General features: G+C 37.1%; 1 protein-coding gene across 3 annotated transcripts in view; it reads right to left on the bottom strand.

The window, feature by feature from the left end:
* Nucleotides 1–15,995, bottom strand: part of THSD4 (thrombospondin type 1 domain containing 4) — a 333,781-nt gene that overhangs the window by 33,201 nt on the left and 284,585 nt on the right. For all 3 annotated transcript variants that reach the window (XM_050903083.1, XM_050903082.1, XM_050903084.1), the window contains 3 exons: nt 5,517–5,692; nt 1,623–1,719; nt 459–701 (listed from right to left, as the gene is read on the bottom strand). In XM_050903083.1, coding sequence (XP_050759040.1) covers nt 459–701; nt 1,623–1,719; nt 5,517–5,692 — 516 coding nt within the window. The remainder of the gene's footprint in view (nt 1–458; nt 702–1,622; nt 1,720–5,516; nt 5,693–15,995) is intronic.

Below are 15,995 nucleotides of genomic sequence, written 5' to 3'. Positions count from 1 at the left end.
ACCTTCCCATAAAGATCAGAAAACTGTTGACAAAGACACAAAAAGCACTGAGGGAGTATCTGACAAGGCTGGAGAGGCCGAATGGAAGGATAAAGAATGCCAAAGAATGTTGAGGAAAGCAGCTGTGTTATCAAGGGTGTGAGAGAGAGCAGCTTGCCACAAAATCCTGAACTATTTCCTTTCAGAGGCAAATGCCATATATTCCCTTTTAATTTACATACTTTGTATTTCATATTTTTAATTTTGTTGTTTCTACTGATTTAAATATAAGCATGCATAATAGTACTGACGTGTCTTTTGCTTGTAAGATAACAGAAAACACCAGGTCCAGCAATGCTTTGTGCATACAAGAGCTGCTGAACAGTCACACTGCTTCTTCCCTCCGTGCTTCTCCTCTCCCACACTGGAACCCTCCCGTGTGTCATCTGTTTTCTGTGCATGGTGTATGAAGCACTTACCTTTCCCGCATGTAGTAGTGCACTCAGTTTTTCCAATCTGTTTCCAGTTGTGTTCTCGGTTTTGTCTTGGTGGTTGCACAGCAGGCACCTGGTTTTCTGGCTGATGAGAAGGAAATCTTCCTGGCTGAATAACTGGAAAAGTTCCAGCTGACTGTCCAGTGAGAGTGTCTGTCTCCCTATGCAAATCCTCATCCTCTTGATTTGTACTTTCTGGCATTCCTAACTGACCATTCAAGGGCTCCCCTGATGATGGACAATAACAAAAAAGTAAAATAACGAGCGTCACTTGCAAATATCAGTCTACGTTTTCATCCATTAATAAATCACAACTGGAGCATCATTAAACTTGAAAGCAGCTTTAAACTGCTATGCAGAGACCTCCTAATAGTGTCCTGCAAAGACTGTGTTGTTTTAAACTAAGATAACCAAGTCTCAGCCAGCAAATACATTAAAACCTGAAGGATCTCCAAACACACTGTAGAGTTAATGCACCCAGTGTCAAAATTTCCCAAAGCTTTTTTTTTGTACCATGCTCTGTATTCTGTGCCTCCCCATGTCACAACACAGCTGCTCCTCATTACAAACAGACTGCAAACACACTTACAAATTTGTCAAGGCAAGTCAAGAACATTAAAAGTAGGACCAAACTCGCCTGCAAATTTTCTACTGTCCTTCAGAATTTCCTACCAGTACACACAGCACATATCCACAGCTCAGGAGCACAAGCTGTCCAGGTTCTAGCTTGGGAAGGCAACAGTTTTGTGTTTGATCCTCTCCAGTTGGGAGAGGAAAGAGAAACTGCGAAGGATTGTTTTAAATTATCTCAGACTCTGAAGAGAAAAATCATGTTCTATTTAATTTCTGAGACATGGTTACAACACTCCAGCTCATGCAAAGCCATGGTTAACATTTTAACAACAAAATTGTTACTGGAAGTAGAAATATGTGACCAGATTCCCTGCTACAGTATAAATAAACCCTGCCAGTATTAATTCACTGAGGTTACCAAATCTATGCAGACTTCTCTTTCAACAATGTAGGGTGAAATTCTGGGCCTCTCCCACATCAGTGGCAGCATTTACACTGAATTTAATGGTATGAATTTCTCCATTAGCTTATTGGGTAACAAAACGTGTTTAACAATAGGAAATAGCAGCATTTTACCTGGCCTCCTGTGAGCAAGCAACTGAGGGCTAATGACATTGTCTCCTGGAATGATATACTCATAATGTATACCTGGGTTAGGCTGCTGATGTATCATCTAAAAAGAAAAACAGCCATATATTCACTTCTTCCACTGTTATATTACTAATGCTTAAATATGTACTTGAACTGATCAACTACGCAACATTATCTATCATTGGTCAGGATAGAAACAATGGTTAATGACTGTCCCTCAAAAATGCAAAAAAAGCTATTTGTTTCTCGAAAAAATAAGAAAATACAGGTTACTATGTTTGCAAACTGAGCTAACTTGTGATGGCAGAGAAATGTTTCTCTAAAACTTCTTTGAAAAATGTAAAACTGACATGCTCAGGGCCAAGGTGCAGCTGCGGGCTGCACCAGCCAGAGCCGAGCCTCTCGCCAGCATGGGCAGCAGAGGCTCACGCCAGGCCTCAGCAGCACAAGAGACAGCCCTAAGGTCACCAAAACATTCTCAGATAGAAAGAGCTTGACAGATGCCTGAGGAAACATAAGCAAGGAAGAAACAAAGCAGAGAAAAATAGATACCACAGATTCCAATCTACAAATCTAACCAACTGCCTTTTTTAAGGTTTGTCAGTTGTACTTGAACAGAGCACATGCAGGCAGCACATACATCTTACTCTGCATGTACCATCTCATAAATCAAACTGTCCTTTCATCACTGTGCAGCTACCTCTGCACCACTCAACGGAGACTCAACAATCAACTAGCTAAAATTACTAACATTATGCTGCTCTCACCATAAGCATTGCTCAATAAAGATCAACTGAAAAGATTACAAAGGCCCACACTTGTTACAGCAGCTGAAGAGCACCCGTGCAACCCTCCTGCATCCTTCCATGTTAATTTTCAACTGAATGAAGATGTAATGTAAGTGCGGACAGACTCCCACTGCTTAACAGCTAGCCACAACAACTCTATCAAAGTGTTCTTTATGGAACACAGGTGGGAACCATAACCTTTTCTCCTTTAAATGTGAAAATGAAGCTGAGTGGTTTCAGAACGCTGCTGCGCAAGCCCATGTGAGCTGACATGAGCACGCCTCTGAAAGTCAGTGTCACTTCTTGTGTGCTTGTTTAAGCAGTTAGGCATAATAAGACCTGAGCAACATATGACTTTATGAAAGCTTTTTAACACTGTTAGCAGCACACTCCATACCCAACTGGCTTGTATTATGTTGCTGCTGCTGAGAGCCTGAGCATACTCACACTACAAAAGCAGGGATGCCATCAGCTGCTAATTTCACTAATTTAGCTTTGATTGCTTCAGTACTGCTTCTACTGGCACTGCTGCTTTAGAAGTCCTGAACTCTTTGTGGGGATTGGTCTCACAAAAGCCTCAGATTACACTGTAACTTAAAGTACCTTTTTTAAAAAAAGCAAACCAAACAAACACCAGAGCTTGCACTAGCTCTTTGGTTCTGACAAACCATGGGCTGAAAAGAACAAAGTCATGCTATGCCAATGGCTTTATGACCCAGCAGAGTACACTTACGCTTCAAGGTTTCACTAAATTTGTCACACCACTTAACACCAACTAGGCATTCAGACCTTTGTTTTTCCTTGCGTCAAAATAACTTTTTCCTTGCCAAATATAATAGCTGTTCCTCTAAACCCTGTCCCTCAGAGATCATTCACTTTTCTGAACCATCTAATAATGCATTGCCTGTAATATTTTTTGTAAGGCTTGGTCCTTCCCATGTCACTTTGTCATCCAAAAAATACACCCTCTTTGTGTTTGGTCCTGAGAGAACTGAGCACTGTGAAGCTGACTTCAGCGGAAGAGTACCCCCAACCTTCCAGAACCAGGACCCTGTTCTTAAGATGTTTCCAGGGACAGCTTTCCAATGGTACCCATGGTTTTTCCATCACATTTCTCAAAACAACTGACAGGCACATGTATAAAGACCCTAACTGATGAAGTCCCTATCTGATGAAGTCCCTATGAATATCTTGTCACAGCTTTCCTGCAGCAAAATACTTGGAATTATACAATATTGCTTTGAGTTAGTGGACCTAAGTCTTTGTAGCAATGTATACTTCACGCTTGGACAAAACTTGCATGGCTTTTTATCTTGCTAATTATAACCTGCTGTAACTTAGACAGCTTTTTCCTCTACATTTTTAGAGTGGAAGAAAGACAGCATGATCTCAGGAAAAAGGAACAGAAAGCCATTTGGAGTTCCCATCTGCAAATGTCTTCATTTTTCTACACCGAGGATAAAGATCGTGAGTATGGATGAAAAGAGAATTACATGATTCAGGAACTGCAAGACAAAGTCTGAAAAAAGACATCTTTATCTGTGTGGCTACAAATTTCAAATCCATAAGAGAGGCTGTGTCATACTGATGATTGATTTTCTTTCATCTAGCACTATCCTTTTTTATCTTCCCACACTATATTGAAAAAGACACTAAACTATCAGCTTACAAAGAATTGTAGTATTCCTCATATCTACAAGAAACATCTCAGATAAGAGTCCAGTCAAATTAGATGTGGCAAGCCATAGTAACACCCACAGAGCAAAACTGATAAAGCTATGCCCATCATGCCAGCTTTCTTATATTCATTGCAAAAGCAAAAAAAAAAAAAGAGACTAAGCCTAAACTAAAACATTAAATATGATAAATTTAAGCTTAAGATTTTTTTATGGTATTACTTTGGAAATATCTGTTTAATCCATTTCCTGATCCTTTTCTCTCCGGGTCATTCTGTATTAGGCATCAATCAGCTGACAATAAAAACTTATGACCAAACCTCAGCTCAGAGCATCCTATAACTACACAACACCACGTATATTTTAAAAACATGGAGTTTGCATTGCAGAATCTAGGAGCCCAACTGTTTAATCTTCCAGGCTTTTGCCAGTCTTACACTGCAATCAATCAGAAATTATCCAAAAAGAAGTAATGTTTGCATAATCATTACATTGCTTTATTAAGACACCATATAGCAGACAGGGAATAACTTTGCCAACATCTAACTCTTCCCAGCTGAGTAATCAGGTACTTACTATTCATTTTTCTATGAAACAACCCAGCACACTCACTTTTCCACCCCATATTGCACTTAAGGGCAAAAAAGCCGTAGCTGGATGAAACAACCATATCACCAGTTAATCTAGTTTTTCCAATGAATGGATTTTACCATGTGAAAGTATATAATCTCAGAACACCATTTATCTTCGAATAAGTTGTAATCAATCTGTTATATTTTTTATTTCAATATAATGCAGTAAAAACCTGTCCCATCTGAAGTAAACAGCTTTTTCAATCTGATTCCCCCCTCTTAGCCACAATTTGTCTTCTCTCTTCCTTTCTCAAATGGCTATTACCTATGGTCTCCTAGCACAGCTTAGTATTAAAACTGCCCTCCTTCAAATTCCACATTCTATAGTTTTTTGGACTTATGTTTCTTTTAAAGAAAACTGAGATGTTTCTTTTAAAGAAAACTCTGTGAGAGGCCTTGTCTGATTTAGGTCTTTGCTTCAGTTCACTTTAAAATTAAACTACACCAAATTTGCTTGAGTAGAAAAGTATCCGGAGAAAATCCAGTTCACAAAAAAACCCCAGACATTTGTATGCTTTATCTCTATTTTACTGAACAAGTAAAATTCATTTTACTGGATCAGTAAAGCCTGAGAGAAAAAGGCTTCATCGTTCTTTAGATTTCCTATGATCTGGAGCAAGATGGGAGCAACAGCAAGCAACAGTAAAATATCAAAAATACTGTTTCAAAATTAAAGGAACAAAACAGTAACAAAGTATTCGTACTGAATGCAATGTTGGTGTTGCATGTTAGTGTTGCATGAATTTTCCATCAGGAAGATTAATCTAAATACAAGAAACTTACATAGACATCAAGGACTTCATTTGTTGGACCATCAGCTAAAAACGACTCTCCTGCAGTGCTGGAGATTTCATTTGGGCGTTTATAAGTGAACATTGTCCCACCACCTTCGTATCTCCCAGGTCGATCAATTGCCCAGTTTCCATTGATGATGGACCGTCCTGATCGACTCCGCAACGCTGTAGAGGATGGGGACAGAAACACAAGGACTTTGATCAGAGGAAATCACCTTCACATACTGGTGCCCAATCAAATCCCCAAAGGTGCATTACACTGTTAGGTGCTCTCTGATGCCAGGGGACAAAGCTGTGTGGCTGTTGAAAAGAACAGTTATATTAGTAGTTGTGCAAAAAAAAGCCAAGCTTAGAAAACTTTGTCCAAACGCTTGGTATGTTTATACTGCAAGAAAAGAGAGAAAAATCAAAGATAGCTTGGAAACCTTTTTCAACAGTTTCTCATAGGTTGTCATGTGACTCTCAGCCAGCCAGCGGCATACGATGAACACCCACGGTTGCCGAGGCAGTGGTTTTCCTCCACTTCCTTCCCATTGAATTGACTATTTCGTGATTTAGACAGAACAAAACACAGAGGCAGATACAGAAAATCAGTACATTATACAATGCAGAAGCACCAAACAATTTAGGGACACGTGAATATCCTGGGTTGCCAAATATTCCAGTTATTCTTCATGAAGCCATTTGGCTACTCCCTCCATTTCCTTTTCAGAACACGATTTTTTTGCCAGAACATCTGCAGAGCCCCGATCTGCAGCACTGTTTGGAGTTACAAACACTCTGAAAATGCCAGTATGATCTCTTGCGTAAGGAAAAGTGACTTTGCAAATCAGATACTAGCCAGGGAAGGATAAAATATGGATTCAATATCCAGTTGTGCAGTGCATTCCCTTTGTCATCATGGGCAAGTCACGGATTTCTAGGTGTCTCTGTTCCTTCTTGTTCCTACTTCCTTTATCTGTCTATGTGACTATAATTTTAAGTCCTTAAGGTCAGAAACTCCTGCCACATACATGTGCATAATTTTATGCAACATTACAGTTATGTATTTTAAAATATAGTAATATCTTGAGGCTGAAACCACATCAGACATTGTTTAAGTACACAGGAAAGACGTGACCCTTTCCCTAAAGGCTCTACTCAAAGATTTTCAATTTTATTACAAATAAATTTGCTTTTAAATACAGAATTTAAAACAGACAACAAAGTTTACTAATATCCTTGGCTGTATATTGCTTGGCAATTTACTTTTTAATGCAAATTCAAGGTACAAACTTTGAACTTATAAAAATTTAAGGTCGAGGACCCAGTTATTCCAGAGACTATTTCTTCTTTGTCCTGTCACAACAACTGTGGTATTCAGTTAAAATGCTCTCAGCATTATACACAACTATTTATGCTGCTGGGAAAAACTTTAAAAGCCTACATGCATGGCCTAAATGATGGGAAATTAAATTTATGCCATTAATTCCAAAGTAATACACATCAGAGAAGAAACTTAAAATTGTTCTTACATATTCCACACATCTGAATTAACTGAATTAATCAACAGAAATTAACTGAATTAATCAACAGAAGCAGTCTTTCTGCTTTTGCTGCAGGCCTCTCGGTGAAGAACATCAGTGTGACCGTGTGGTGAGAAACGGTCACAAAATGCCAATGTAAAGGTGCATTATGTTAAGATAAAAAAAGACAGCAATAGAGAACCACACTGCAAATATCATTGTTCTTTTATATAAATCAGTGATTTTAAGTGCAATACTATTGGCACATTTCAGAAACCATGTCAATCACTTCATTACTCTTCTCCGAGTATCCCCTTGTTGAAAGAAAACCTTCTGTATTGAGAAAGTTCCATAGTTACAGATAAAGATGCAGACAAATATAGACATATGGATTAAAAATCAATTATTCCAATTCAAAACAAAATAAATAAGGGAAAGGAATGAAAAAAGATTTGTAAATTCAAAAAGAATACTTTTCACACAATGTGTGTTTGTAGGCCTATCAGCTTCAATCCAACAAGAAGTTGTTGAGGGGAGCACTTTAATAAGATTCAAGAAAGGATTGGACTGGTAGGTTGTTTTGGTTTTTTTAACTAATAAAAGGAAATAGCTGCAAAGAAACATCCTGATATTTAAAGTTTGAACTTCATAATATCCTATGTATATTAGGCTAATAATATACAATAATAACTCGAGCAGATTTTTTTTTTATTTGCCAACTGCATATTCTTACAATACCTTATGACACACCTTACTGTTGGTCACTACAAAATACAGGGAACTGGACATATCACTACCTTGGATCCACAGAGCAAGTTCTGCAACTCTACTAGAAAACTGAGCTGATATCCTAGCTTTAAGACAATCCAGCACAGAAGAACTCAGAACAGAACATACTGGGTGAAGGGACAGTGACACTGTCAGTGTCCCTGCCTTGTTAAGTTGCAAGATTCAAAGTCTTTCTCCCCTACGGGTTGTCAGCAAATTGCTGACATGGGTTGTCAGCAGTGGTTGCTGCTGACTAACTATTTTTAATTTACTTAATATTGACAGAATTTTTTATAGATGATGACTTCATTGTGGTTTTTTGATAAATTTTGTAAATAGTGCTTAGATACCATCATGTAGTTATGTCTCTTGTAAGTCTTTATCATTGTTATTTGTTAATGAAAAAGCAATGGTTCATTAGACCAAGTGGGTGACTTTATCAGTCTTCAAGCATCAACCAACTAGAATTTTCAGTTATGTTTGTGATTTCAAGTCAGCTTGCATTAGTTTGCCTTATAATACATGCAGAAACAGAGGTATGCAATACTAATATATTATCTAACTACTAATAATAGATTTGACTTGCAGTTGTATGAGCTTTATTAATCATCCCTGCACTAAACCGATACAGTCACACCTCTAGAGAGGCTAAGGACTCAGCAAGGTGCTTTTTCAAAGTGGTGTAACAAATGATATGAGAACACATGTGCAATTTGCAAATTTAAAATATAATTTAGTTTAGTCTTTATTATTAGTATCCCAGTTTGTGCAAGAAAAATTTTTAACAGGACCGAATCTGTTTTTCATTAAAAGGAAAATAAGGTAGTAACTGAACAGAATCGGTATAAAAGTAGATAAATTAATTTAAAAGACCTTATATTATTGCATTCTCTTCTTTCTACACTGTAAAGAAAAAATTTTTTTTCATCGTTCTAGACAAAATGTAAGATGTAGGAAGGTTAAGGATTAAAGCAGTTGGCTACCACCAGTTCTGAACCTATGAGAAAGAAGCCCATATTGTTGACAGTCTTTACTTTCAAGGAAACCCACAGGACTGCCCCTGGACCACTTGTCCCTGTAAAGAGCCTTGATGGGTGAAGTTTCAGACTTTTACTTCTCCTTATGCAAAATACTTGGCGGATTTGAGTGGCTAGACAGAGCTGCACCCACATAAACTCGGAAGGCATGAGTCACAGTGGAGAACTTCCCACCTTTTTGGACTTCTGAAGGAAAGCAAAGTTAGTCTGTATCATTCCCAACAGAGCACTAAAATAGCTGGCATAATCAAGAACCTGGTACATCTGGCTTGCAACTGAAGTAAAAAATTTAACATTAATGGCTCTGGATCAGACCCTGTAAAAATGTATTAACACATTTTGAAATTTTATTTTACTTAATGCCACATGTTTATTTTCCCAAAAGCTATCATACATCCACTTGCTTCCCAGGTCTCATTTTCTGACACATTAACAAAACAGCCTCTATACTGTGAACACTAGTTGAAAAATATTTTATACATCAGCCATGAAAATGGCATCATCATTACTCATATAGTGCTGGGAGGAAAAATTACAGCTCACATACTATTGGATACAGGTTAAATATGAAATCCATTCACACTATTTACATGCTATTTACACTTGTTACATTTTAATTCAAACAACTGGAGTAAACGCTTCTGCAAAATTTATTGGAGACTGGTTTTACATTGTTTTTTAGTATGGAACACTTCCTTAACTTTATGATCTCAGTATTTTTTCTTATATTTCTGCTAAACAAATAAAATAAATGAATTATCAAGAGCTCAGAAAAAATAGAGAGAGCTGGCTAAGATCAAATTGTTGTTAATAATGAAGCTATAGAAAGATGGCTGTCTGAGAAACTGAGAGTCCATTAAACTTTCATTTCAAATCCATCATATGAAAGGTCTGAAAGAGGCCTCCCCATAAAAAGGGAAAATGTGCCTCTTACGTTTTGATCAGTCTGCAGCTACCACCTCAACTCTGCCCCCTGAAGAATTTTTATGGTGCTAATATTTTTAGCCAAAGCATGAAAGATTACGAAAAGCTTTACCGTTAATTCCTCATGAGGAATTCCTCATATGGTCTGTAGCTGACTTCATCTATCTTTCATCCTGGGATCAACTTCTTAACTAAAACTGTGTTGTTTACAGTGGCCTTCAGTAATGTTTTGCACTAGAGATATGGAGTATTTCAGGATACAAACTCTGATCAACACTTCTGCTTGGGCTACAATTCTATGGCAAAAACTCAACAGGCCATACATTAAGATTTGTATTTCAAGTATCTGAAGTGTATTAATTAATTTTCTACAGTTCAGCTTACAGCTCTCCTTTTAAAGATGTTTTGCAGCTCTTGTCTTCCTGTTTAACAATTCTATACAGCCTCCCCTACAATTTGGAAAAAAAATAGTGAAAGATAAGTTAAATCAAAGGTAGTTGATGCAGTGGTGCAACGGAGTGAAGTTCTGTAAACGATGAACTCACATCCACTTTTAAGGTCAGTATTTCCAGTTAGATGTTGATGTTTGATGGTTTATAAGAGTAGCTTTTGTAATCCTAATTTAAACTACATCACTGCAATCAGAAAATTAAAAAATCCATCCCTCCACTACTTTAAAGATAATTCCATTACTATAGTTCCCTTTCCTTGTGTTTTTCAATCTTGCCAGCTTTCTTGATTCTAGCTCACAACATGCTTCAGCTCCTGAATGCTAGCAACTACTTCATACTCTCCGGTGAATTTAAAAAAAAAAAAAAAAAAAACCTACAAAAAAGTTTGTAACGTTCAGAACTAGAAAATACACGAAGAGGTGAAGTTAGTACATGTCAAAGGTAGGCTACAAGTAAAAAGACCCCATTATTATTATTATTGTGAAAAACATCATCCAGCCTGCATCAAAACCTTCTATAAAACTTTTAAGTATGTAACAGTAAATTAAGAATCTTACACAGGAAAAAACGCACTGCTCCTTACCATTTACTAACCCAGTTGTTCTGGCATAAATCGGTCACTCCTCTTTCTCCTTTCCCTTCAGCTACAGCTAAGTGAACAGGTAAGGTAAGTTTTGGTGTTCCAGTTTTTAAAAGTTTCACTCAACTTTTTCAAATAGATTATTTCCTTATTAGAACTACAGCATCTCATTTACAGTATTACCACCAACCCCCTTCCCTCCTTTAAAAAATCAGAGTGTGGATACAATTCAAGTAAAACCATTTGCTTTTCTGCTCAAAACTCTCCTACCTTAGATTAAGTGCCTAGTGCTGCTCAAGCAGATGGAGAGGAACTTGGAAAAAGTTGATACCATTGCATATCCCCTGAGGACAGTTTTCAAAAAAGTGCTCTCATTCCCATGACAGCAGCTAATACGCATACTATTAGACATAAGGTAACTGCCTGATTAATTTTCTGCTCCTCTGTAGTCCCCCTGTTTCCAGAATTATTGTCTGATCTTTAATGACTCAGGGTCCCACTTGGTTAAAACTGACCAGAAAGTCTTTCTAGCCCTTCTCAACTCTGAAAACAAAGTAAATAGCTGGAATTTGGCCATCTTATGATGATTCACCTGCAATATCATAAATATTAACCTGAACAATAAAGTAGCTCACTCTCTGTCATTAACTGTATGTGTGAAAATAACTGCCCTGATGAAAAGAAAATGTCATGAGTCAGTCACACTGAAGTAATGGTGAGTCAGTAAAAGAATATTATATGTACAGATCCACTGCAGAGATTCGAGAAATAACTCTTATGAAAAATCCTAATATACTTCCAGTTACCAAGTTAAGTTTGAACAAAACTAGTTTTCCAGATATTTTTAAGTACCTAAATTAGTAACAAGACTCATTAAACGTACAGCAGAAAAACATTTCAGGACTTCCAGAACTTTTCATTTCATAGTAAGTTCACATTATGCAAGAAAAGCCTCTTCTTGTGGCATTTTCCTAAGTCTTAATTCTGGGAAAAGTCCAAAACATTTGCTTGTGAAAATTAAAGTTCACATAAACTCGATGTAAAAATACATTCAGCTTGAGTTACAGGGCAGAGGTTCATATCACATCTTCATTTATCTCATTATTATTATAACATAATACAACAAAAAGGACAAAAAGAAAGTAAGCAATTAAATAGGAACAAATGGCAACTGCCTCTATAAGATACGTAATTTACAGTGCATTCATGTTAACGTGTCAGGTATTGCCAACATTACACACGTGGAATTGTTACGTCAGACAGCATCATTTAAAGATACTCCAAAATACGAAGAGAAAAAGTCTCTGTTTTATTCAGCTTACTTAAATACTTCTGAATATTGACAGAAAAAAATGCCAGTACAAGATTCAAGTACTTGCAATAAAGGTAATAATTAACTGAAAGTAAAATCAATAGCTTAGCATTGAATACTAATATAAACATTTTCACACATGCAAAGAAAAAAGCCTGAATTTTGTAGATGAGTGTTTAGCGTGAGTGAATGACTTAAGATCTAATAAATTGTCGTTGAACATCTACTGTGAAGGTGCTAGACAGTTTTCAAGGGAAACAATTCTGGGGAGCAGAATATTTACAGGGAAAACTTACTGTGAAATTTTGGAACAAACCATTAGTTTGGATTTGAATTTGGTGGATGGGTAAGGAAAGCAACAATTTCGTAGAACTATGTAAATGATACCTATCTGAGCAACTTCTACAACAATTAGCAACACCGTGCAAGGTAAAATAAAGAGTTTTCAATTTATTTATCCTCATGTTCCTCACATGTAGGTTTTGATAGGTCATTTATGTACAGGTTCAGTTTTAGTCTACCCAACGTTAAACGCACCTTATATTATATAAAGTATGTCTGGTCTGGCATTGCAAATTTATAAAATAGATGCTAAAAGCTCTGTATGATCCAGAAAGAATATACATGCGCTATTCCCAGCACAAAGTCCCACCTGTGCTTCAGAAAACTGGAAACATCCCAATCCATATAAGCAGTTTGATATATTTTGTAAACTTATTGCTGAATGACTCCCATTTTTCTAACCACTTCATATCTGAAGAGAAATATTTTACGTGCGGGCCTAGTACATCACTATCCATCGTACATTTTCACCCAAAATCGCATAGGCACAGTACCAATAATAAAATGAAACCTCTCAAACCTGGCAAGAGCACTAATTTTCAGAGTAATACAGTATATTTATTTTCTGTCCTATTTTTGTCTGGGAGAAGAGTGTCCTAAGTCCTACTTAATTGCTTTACAAACCACATAAAGTCTTTAGACAGACAGAATCAAAGTTATTTCCCATATATTAAAATTATTACGTGTCTCTCATTTGGTCCTGACCCAAACAGAGAGTAGTTCCTCTCTTCTGGGAAAAGGACTGCATGCTTGCAACTGTGGTCAGTGGGAAACAAGTGAAGGCTTGTGCTGTTGAAGTTAATTGCAAGTGTCTCACTGGTAATTTAATCCAGGGAACTTTGACGAGCTACAGATGCACTCAAGATGCAAGTCAAAGATTGATAAACATGGTAACAAATTATTCAATAAATTTCCTCAACAGAGGCAGCTAGAAAAGGCGAGTGGGTGAGATGGATGGGGCTCTTGAGCTGCCTTTGTTTTGCAGCTGCCAATTAAATCAAAGCATCTTATAGGCAAAGTGTAGCAAGTATCTTGACACCTCAGCACAATTTTTACTTGACGCATCACACTTGAAGCATATTTTTGGTATCTTACGTTAATAACTTTTTTTTTTTTAAATTCTCTTGCCGTTTAAGTCCAATTAAAGTGTAAGACCGTTTTGGCTAAACTAGTTTTCTTTAGAAACAACACCACCTTCCCAGCATCTTTAAAGAAAGTGCTCAGAAGCAGCTGCAGTAAATAATATGACTGCTTCTGAATAAGCACTACCATCAAAGAAGTGAAAGAAACACACAACTTCTACTATTTATTTTTCCTGTATGAAAATACCTTATATGGAGCTTTCACAGACAAATCTAAAATATTCACACACTGAATTATAAAAATCAGTGCAGAATGGTGCATCTTGTACCACTAAACAATAAAGATACCCTTTGGTGAAAACTCCTGTGAGATAAGTCAGTCAGTTTCATGGTAAAAACCATGCATAACTTGGCAGTGGGGAATGTAACAGTAAGAGAGATTTGGAAGTGGGGAGTTTGTTGGAAAAGTCCAACAAATGGACTGCATCAAGCTGGCCATTAACTCTGAAGAGCACACACTTACAGCCTGTTGACCAGCTACCATACCACAAGTCTAACTCCTAAAACCACTGGCTACTTCTGAATGTGTATAGATTGTAAAACTCTCTCTCCAAAAGTACTTGGAAGACAACTTCAGATACTTTTTTTTTTTTATACTATTCAGTTTTACAAAACATAGCTTGCCTTCATGCCTGTCAGCTTTGCAGTATGGAATATACAATACATTTTAAGTCAACAAAGAAAGAGCATATTGACCACAATCTAGAAATACTGTAAGTCATAGCATACAGCTACTAGGCTACTTAAAGTACCTCTGATGCATAAAGAGAAAAAAAGCCAAATGCCTAGAGACTCAATAATCTACAGTTTTAAAATAATGAAATACGCATTAGTTCAAAAGGATTCTCTGAAATAAGTCCTTTCCAAAAGCATAGATATTTGCTGATTATTAGAACACACCTTAGTTACAGAATATTTAGGAGAAATTTTGGCACGTTTCTTGTGAACTGAATTACGTATTATTTGCCTCTGACCTTTTGAATTCAAACTCCTATTGAGGTCATGGCAAAGCTCCCAGAGGACTCTGAGCTTAATTCAAGAAATATTAGTAGGGCTAAGAATCTCGTAATCAGCAAGAATCAAATGATCTTTAACAGTCTGATCCTACAAAACCCTTATTCTAGAGCCAACTGAGGATATTAGAAAATGGTCAGCAGATCATTAGTATCAGATTGTATACACTCAATCTGAAGACAGCATCTCTGCAGGTGGGACACCTTCATCTCTTGCACTGTATTTGGTTTCTTCACTGGCAACCAAGACAGGGTAAGCGTAGAGATCTCCTGTGACAAAAATGGGACATCTTCTAACTGTGCATAGCTGAGACAAAGTGTTGCTGAACTTTCAACCATTTTGGAAGCTCAAAGCCATTACCGGTCACTTTAACAGTGTCAGAAAGGATCCAGACCAGAGAGTGGGACTCTCCACTGGGAAGTACTATATGACCTTACATAATCCTAATGCAGAAGAATACTTTCTAATACAAACTTGTCCTGGTTTCGGCTGGGACAGAGTTAACTTTCTTTTTAGTAGCTGGTACAGCGCTGTGTTTTGGATTTAGTGTGAGAATGATGTTGATAACACGCTGATGTTTTAGTTGTTGCTGAGTAGCGCTTATCTTAAGCCAAGGACTTTGCAGTCTCCCGTGCTCTGCCAGCAAGCAGGTGTGCAAGAAGCTGGGAGGGAGCACAGCCGGGGCAGCTAATCTGAACTAGCCAAAGGGACACTTTAGGACAAAAAACCCCCTGTATATGCCTCCACTATTCCGCAGTCCGGGAAGGACCAGAAACAAACTCAATACAAAAGCATAATATGACTTTTCATGTGTTTTTTAGATCTTGACTGAAACCAAGAGTGAGCTGGATCCTGTGGTATTTCCAGTTCTTTTTCAAAGCCTAGGAACCAGAACCTTCTGCACAAGTATCCAAATTTGAGACACTTATTCATATTTGGATCTGGAAAGCATCTGAAATTTTGGTTCTGTCTTTCTATACAGTTACCCAAAATAGTGTAATATAGACCCCTGTCCTTACAAATCTTAATGATTTTTTCATCTAGTAGGAACTTAAAAATCTACTTTTTAGAAATCCAACAAACATCTTTCCTTACAGCTTTGAATAGCTTGGGCACATGCTTATTTCCCAAAGATATTACTGCATGTTATCCATGAACTGAGTAGTAGTCACAACATTGCCAATTAAGTATGACACATAGTGTTACTGCTAACAATAGCATTCAAGCAATTGCTTAAATATTTTCATAGTACAGAGTAGATAAAAATGGAGACAAAAATACCAGATTTGCAATACTACTACATGGAAATGATAATTCAAGTCTACTATTATTTCCAAGGAAAGACTTATGCAGTTTTCTTTCTTATCTAAAATATTAACAGTAGACTTCAGA

This window comes from Gymnogyps californianus, chromosome 11 (assembly GCF_018139145.2).
Source record: "Gymnogyps californianus isolate 813 chromosome 11, ASM1813914v2, whole genome shotgun sequence".
In the NCBI taxonomy this organism is placed as follows: domain Eukaryota; kingdom Metazoa; phylum Chordata; class Aves; order Accipitriformes; family Cathartidae; genus Gymnogyps; species Gymnogyps californianus.
This window is presented reverse-complemented; position numbering and strand designations above follow the sequence as displayed.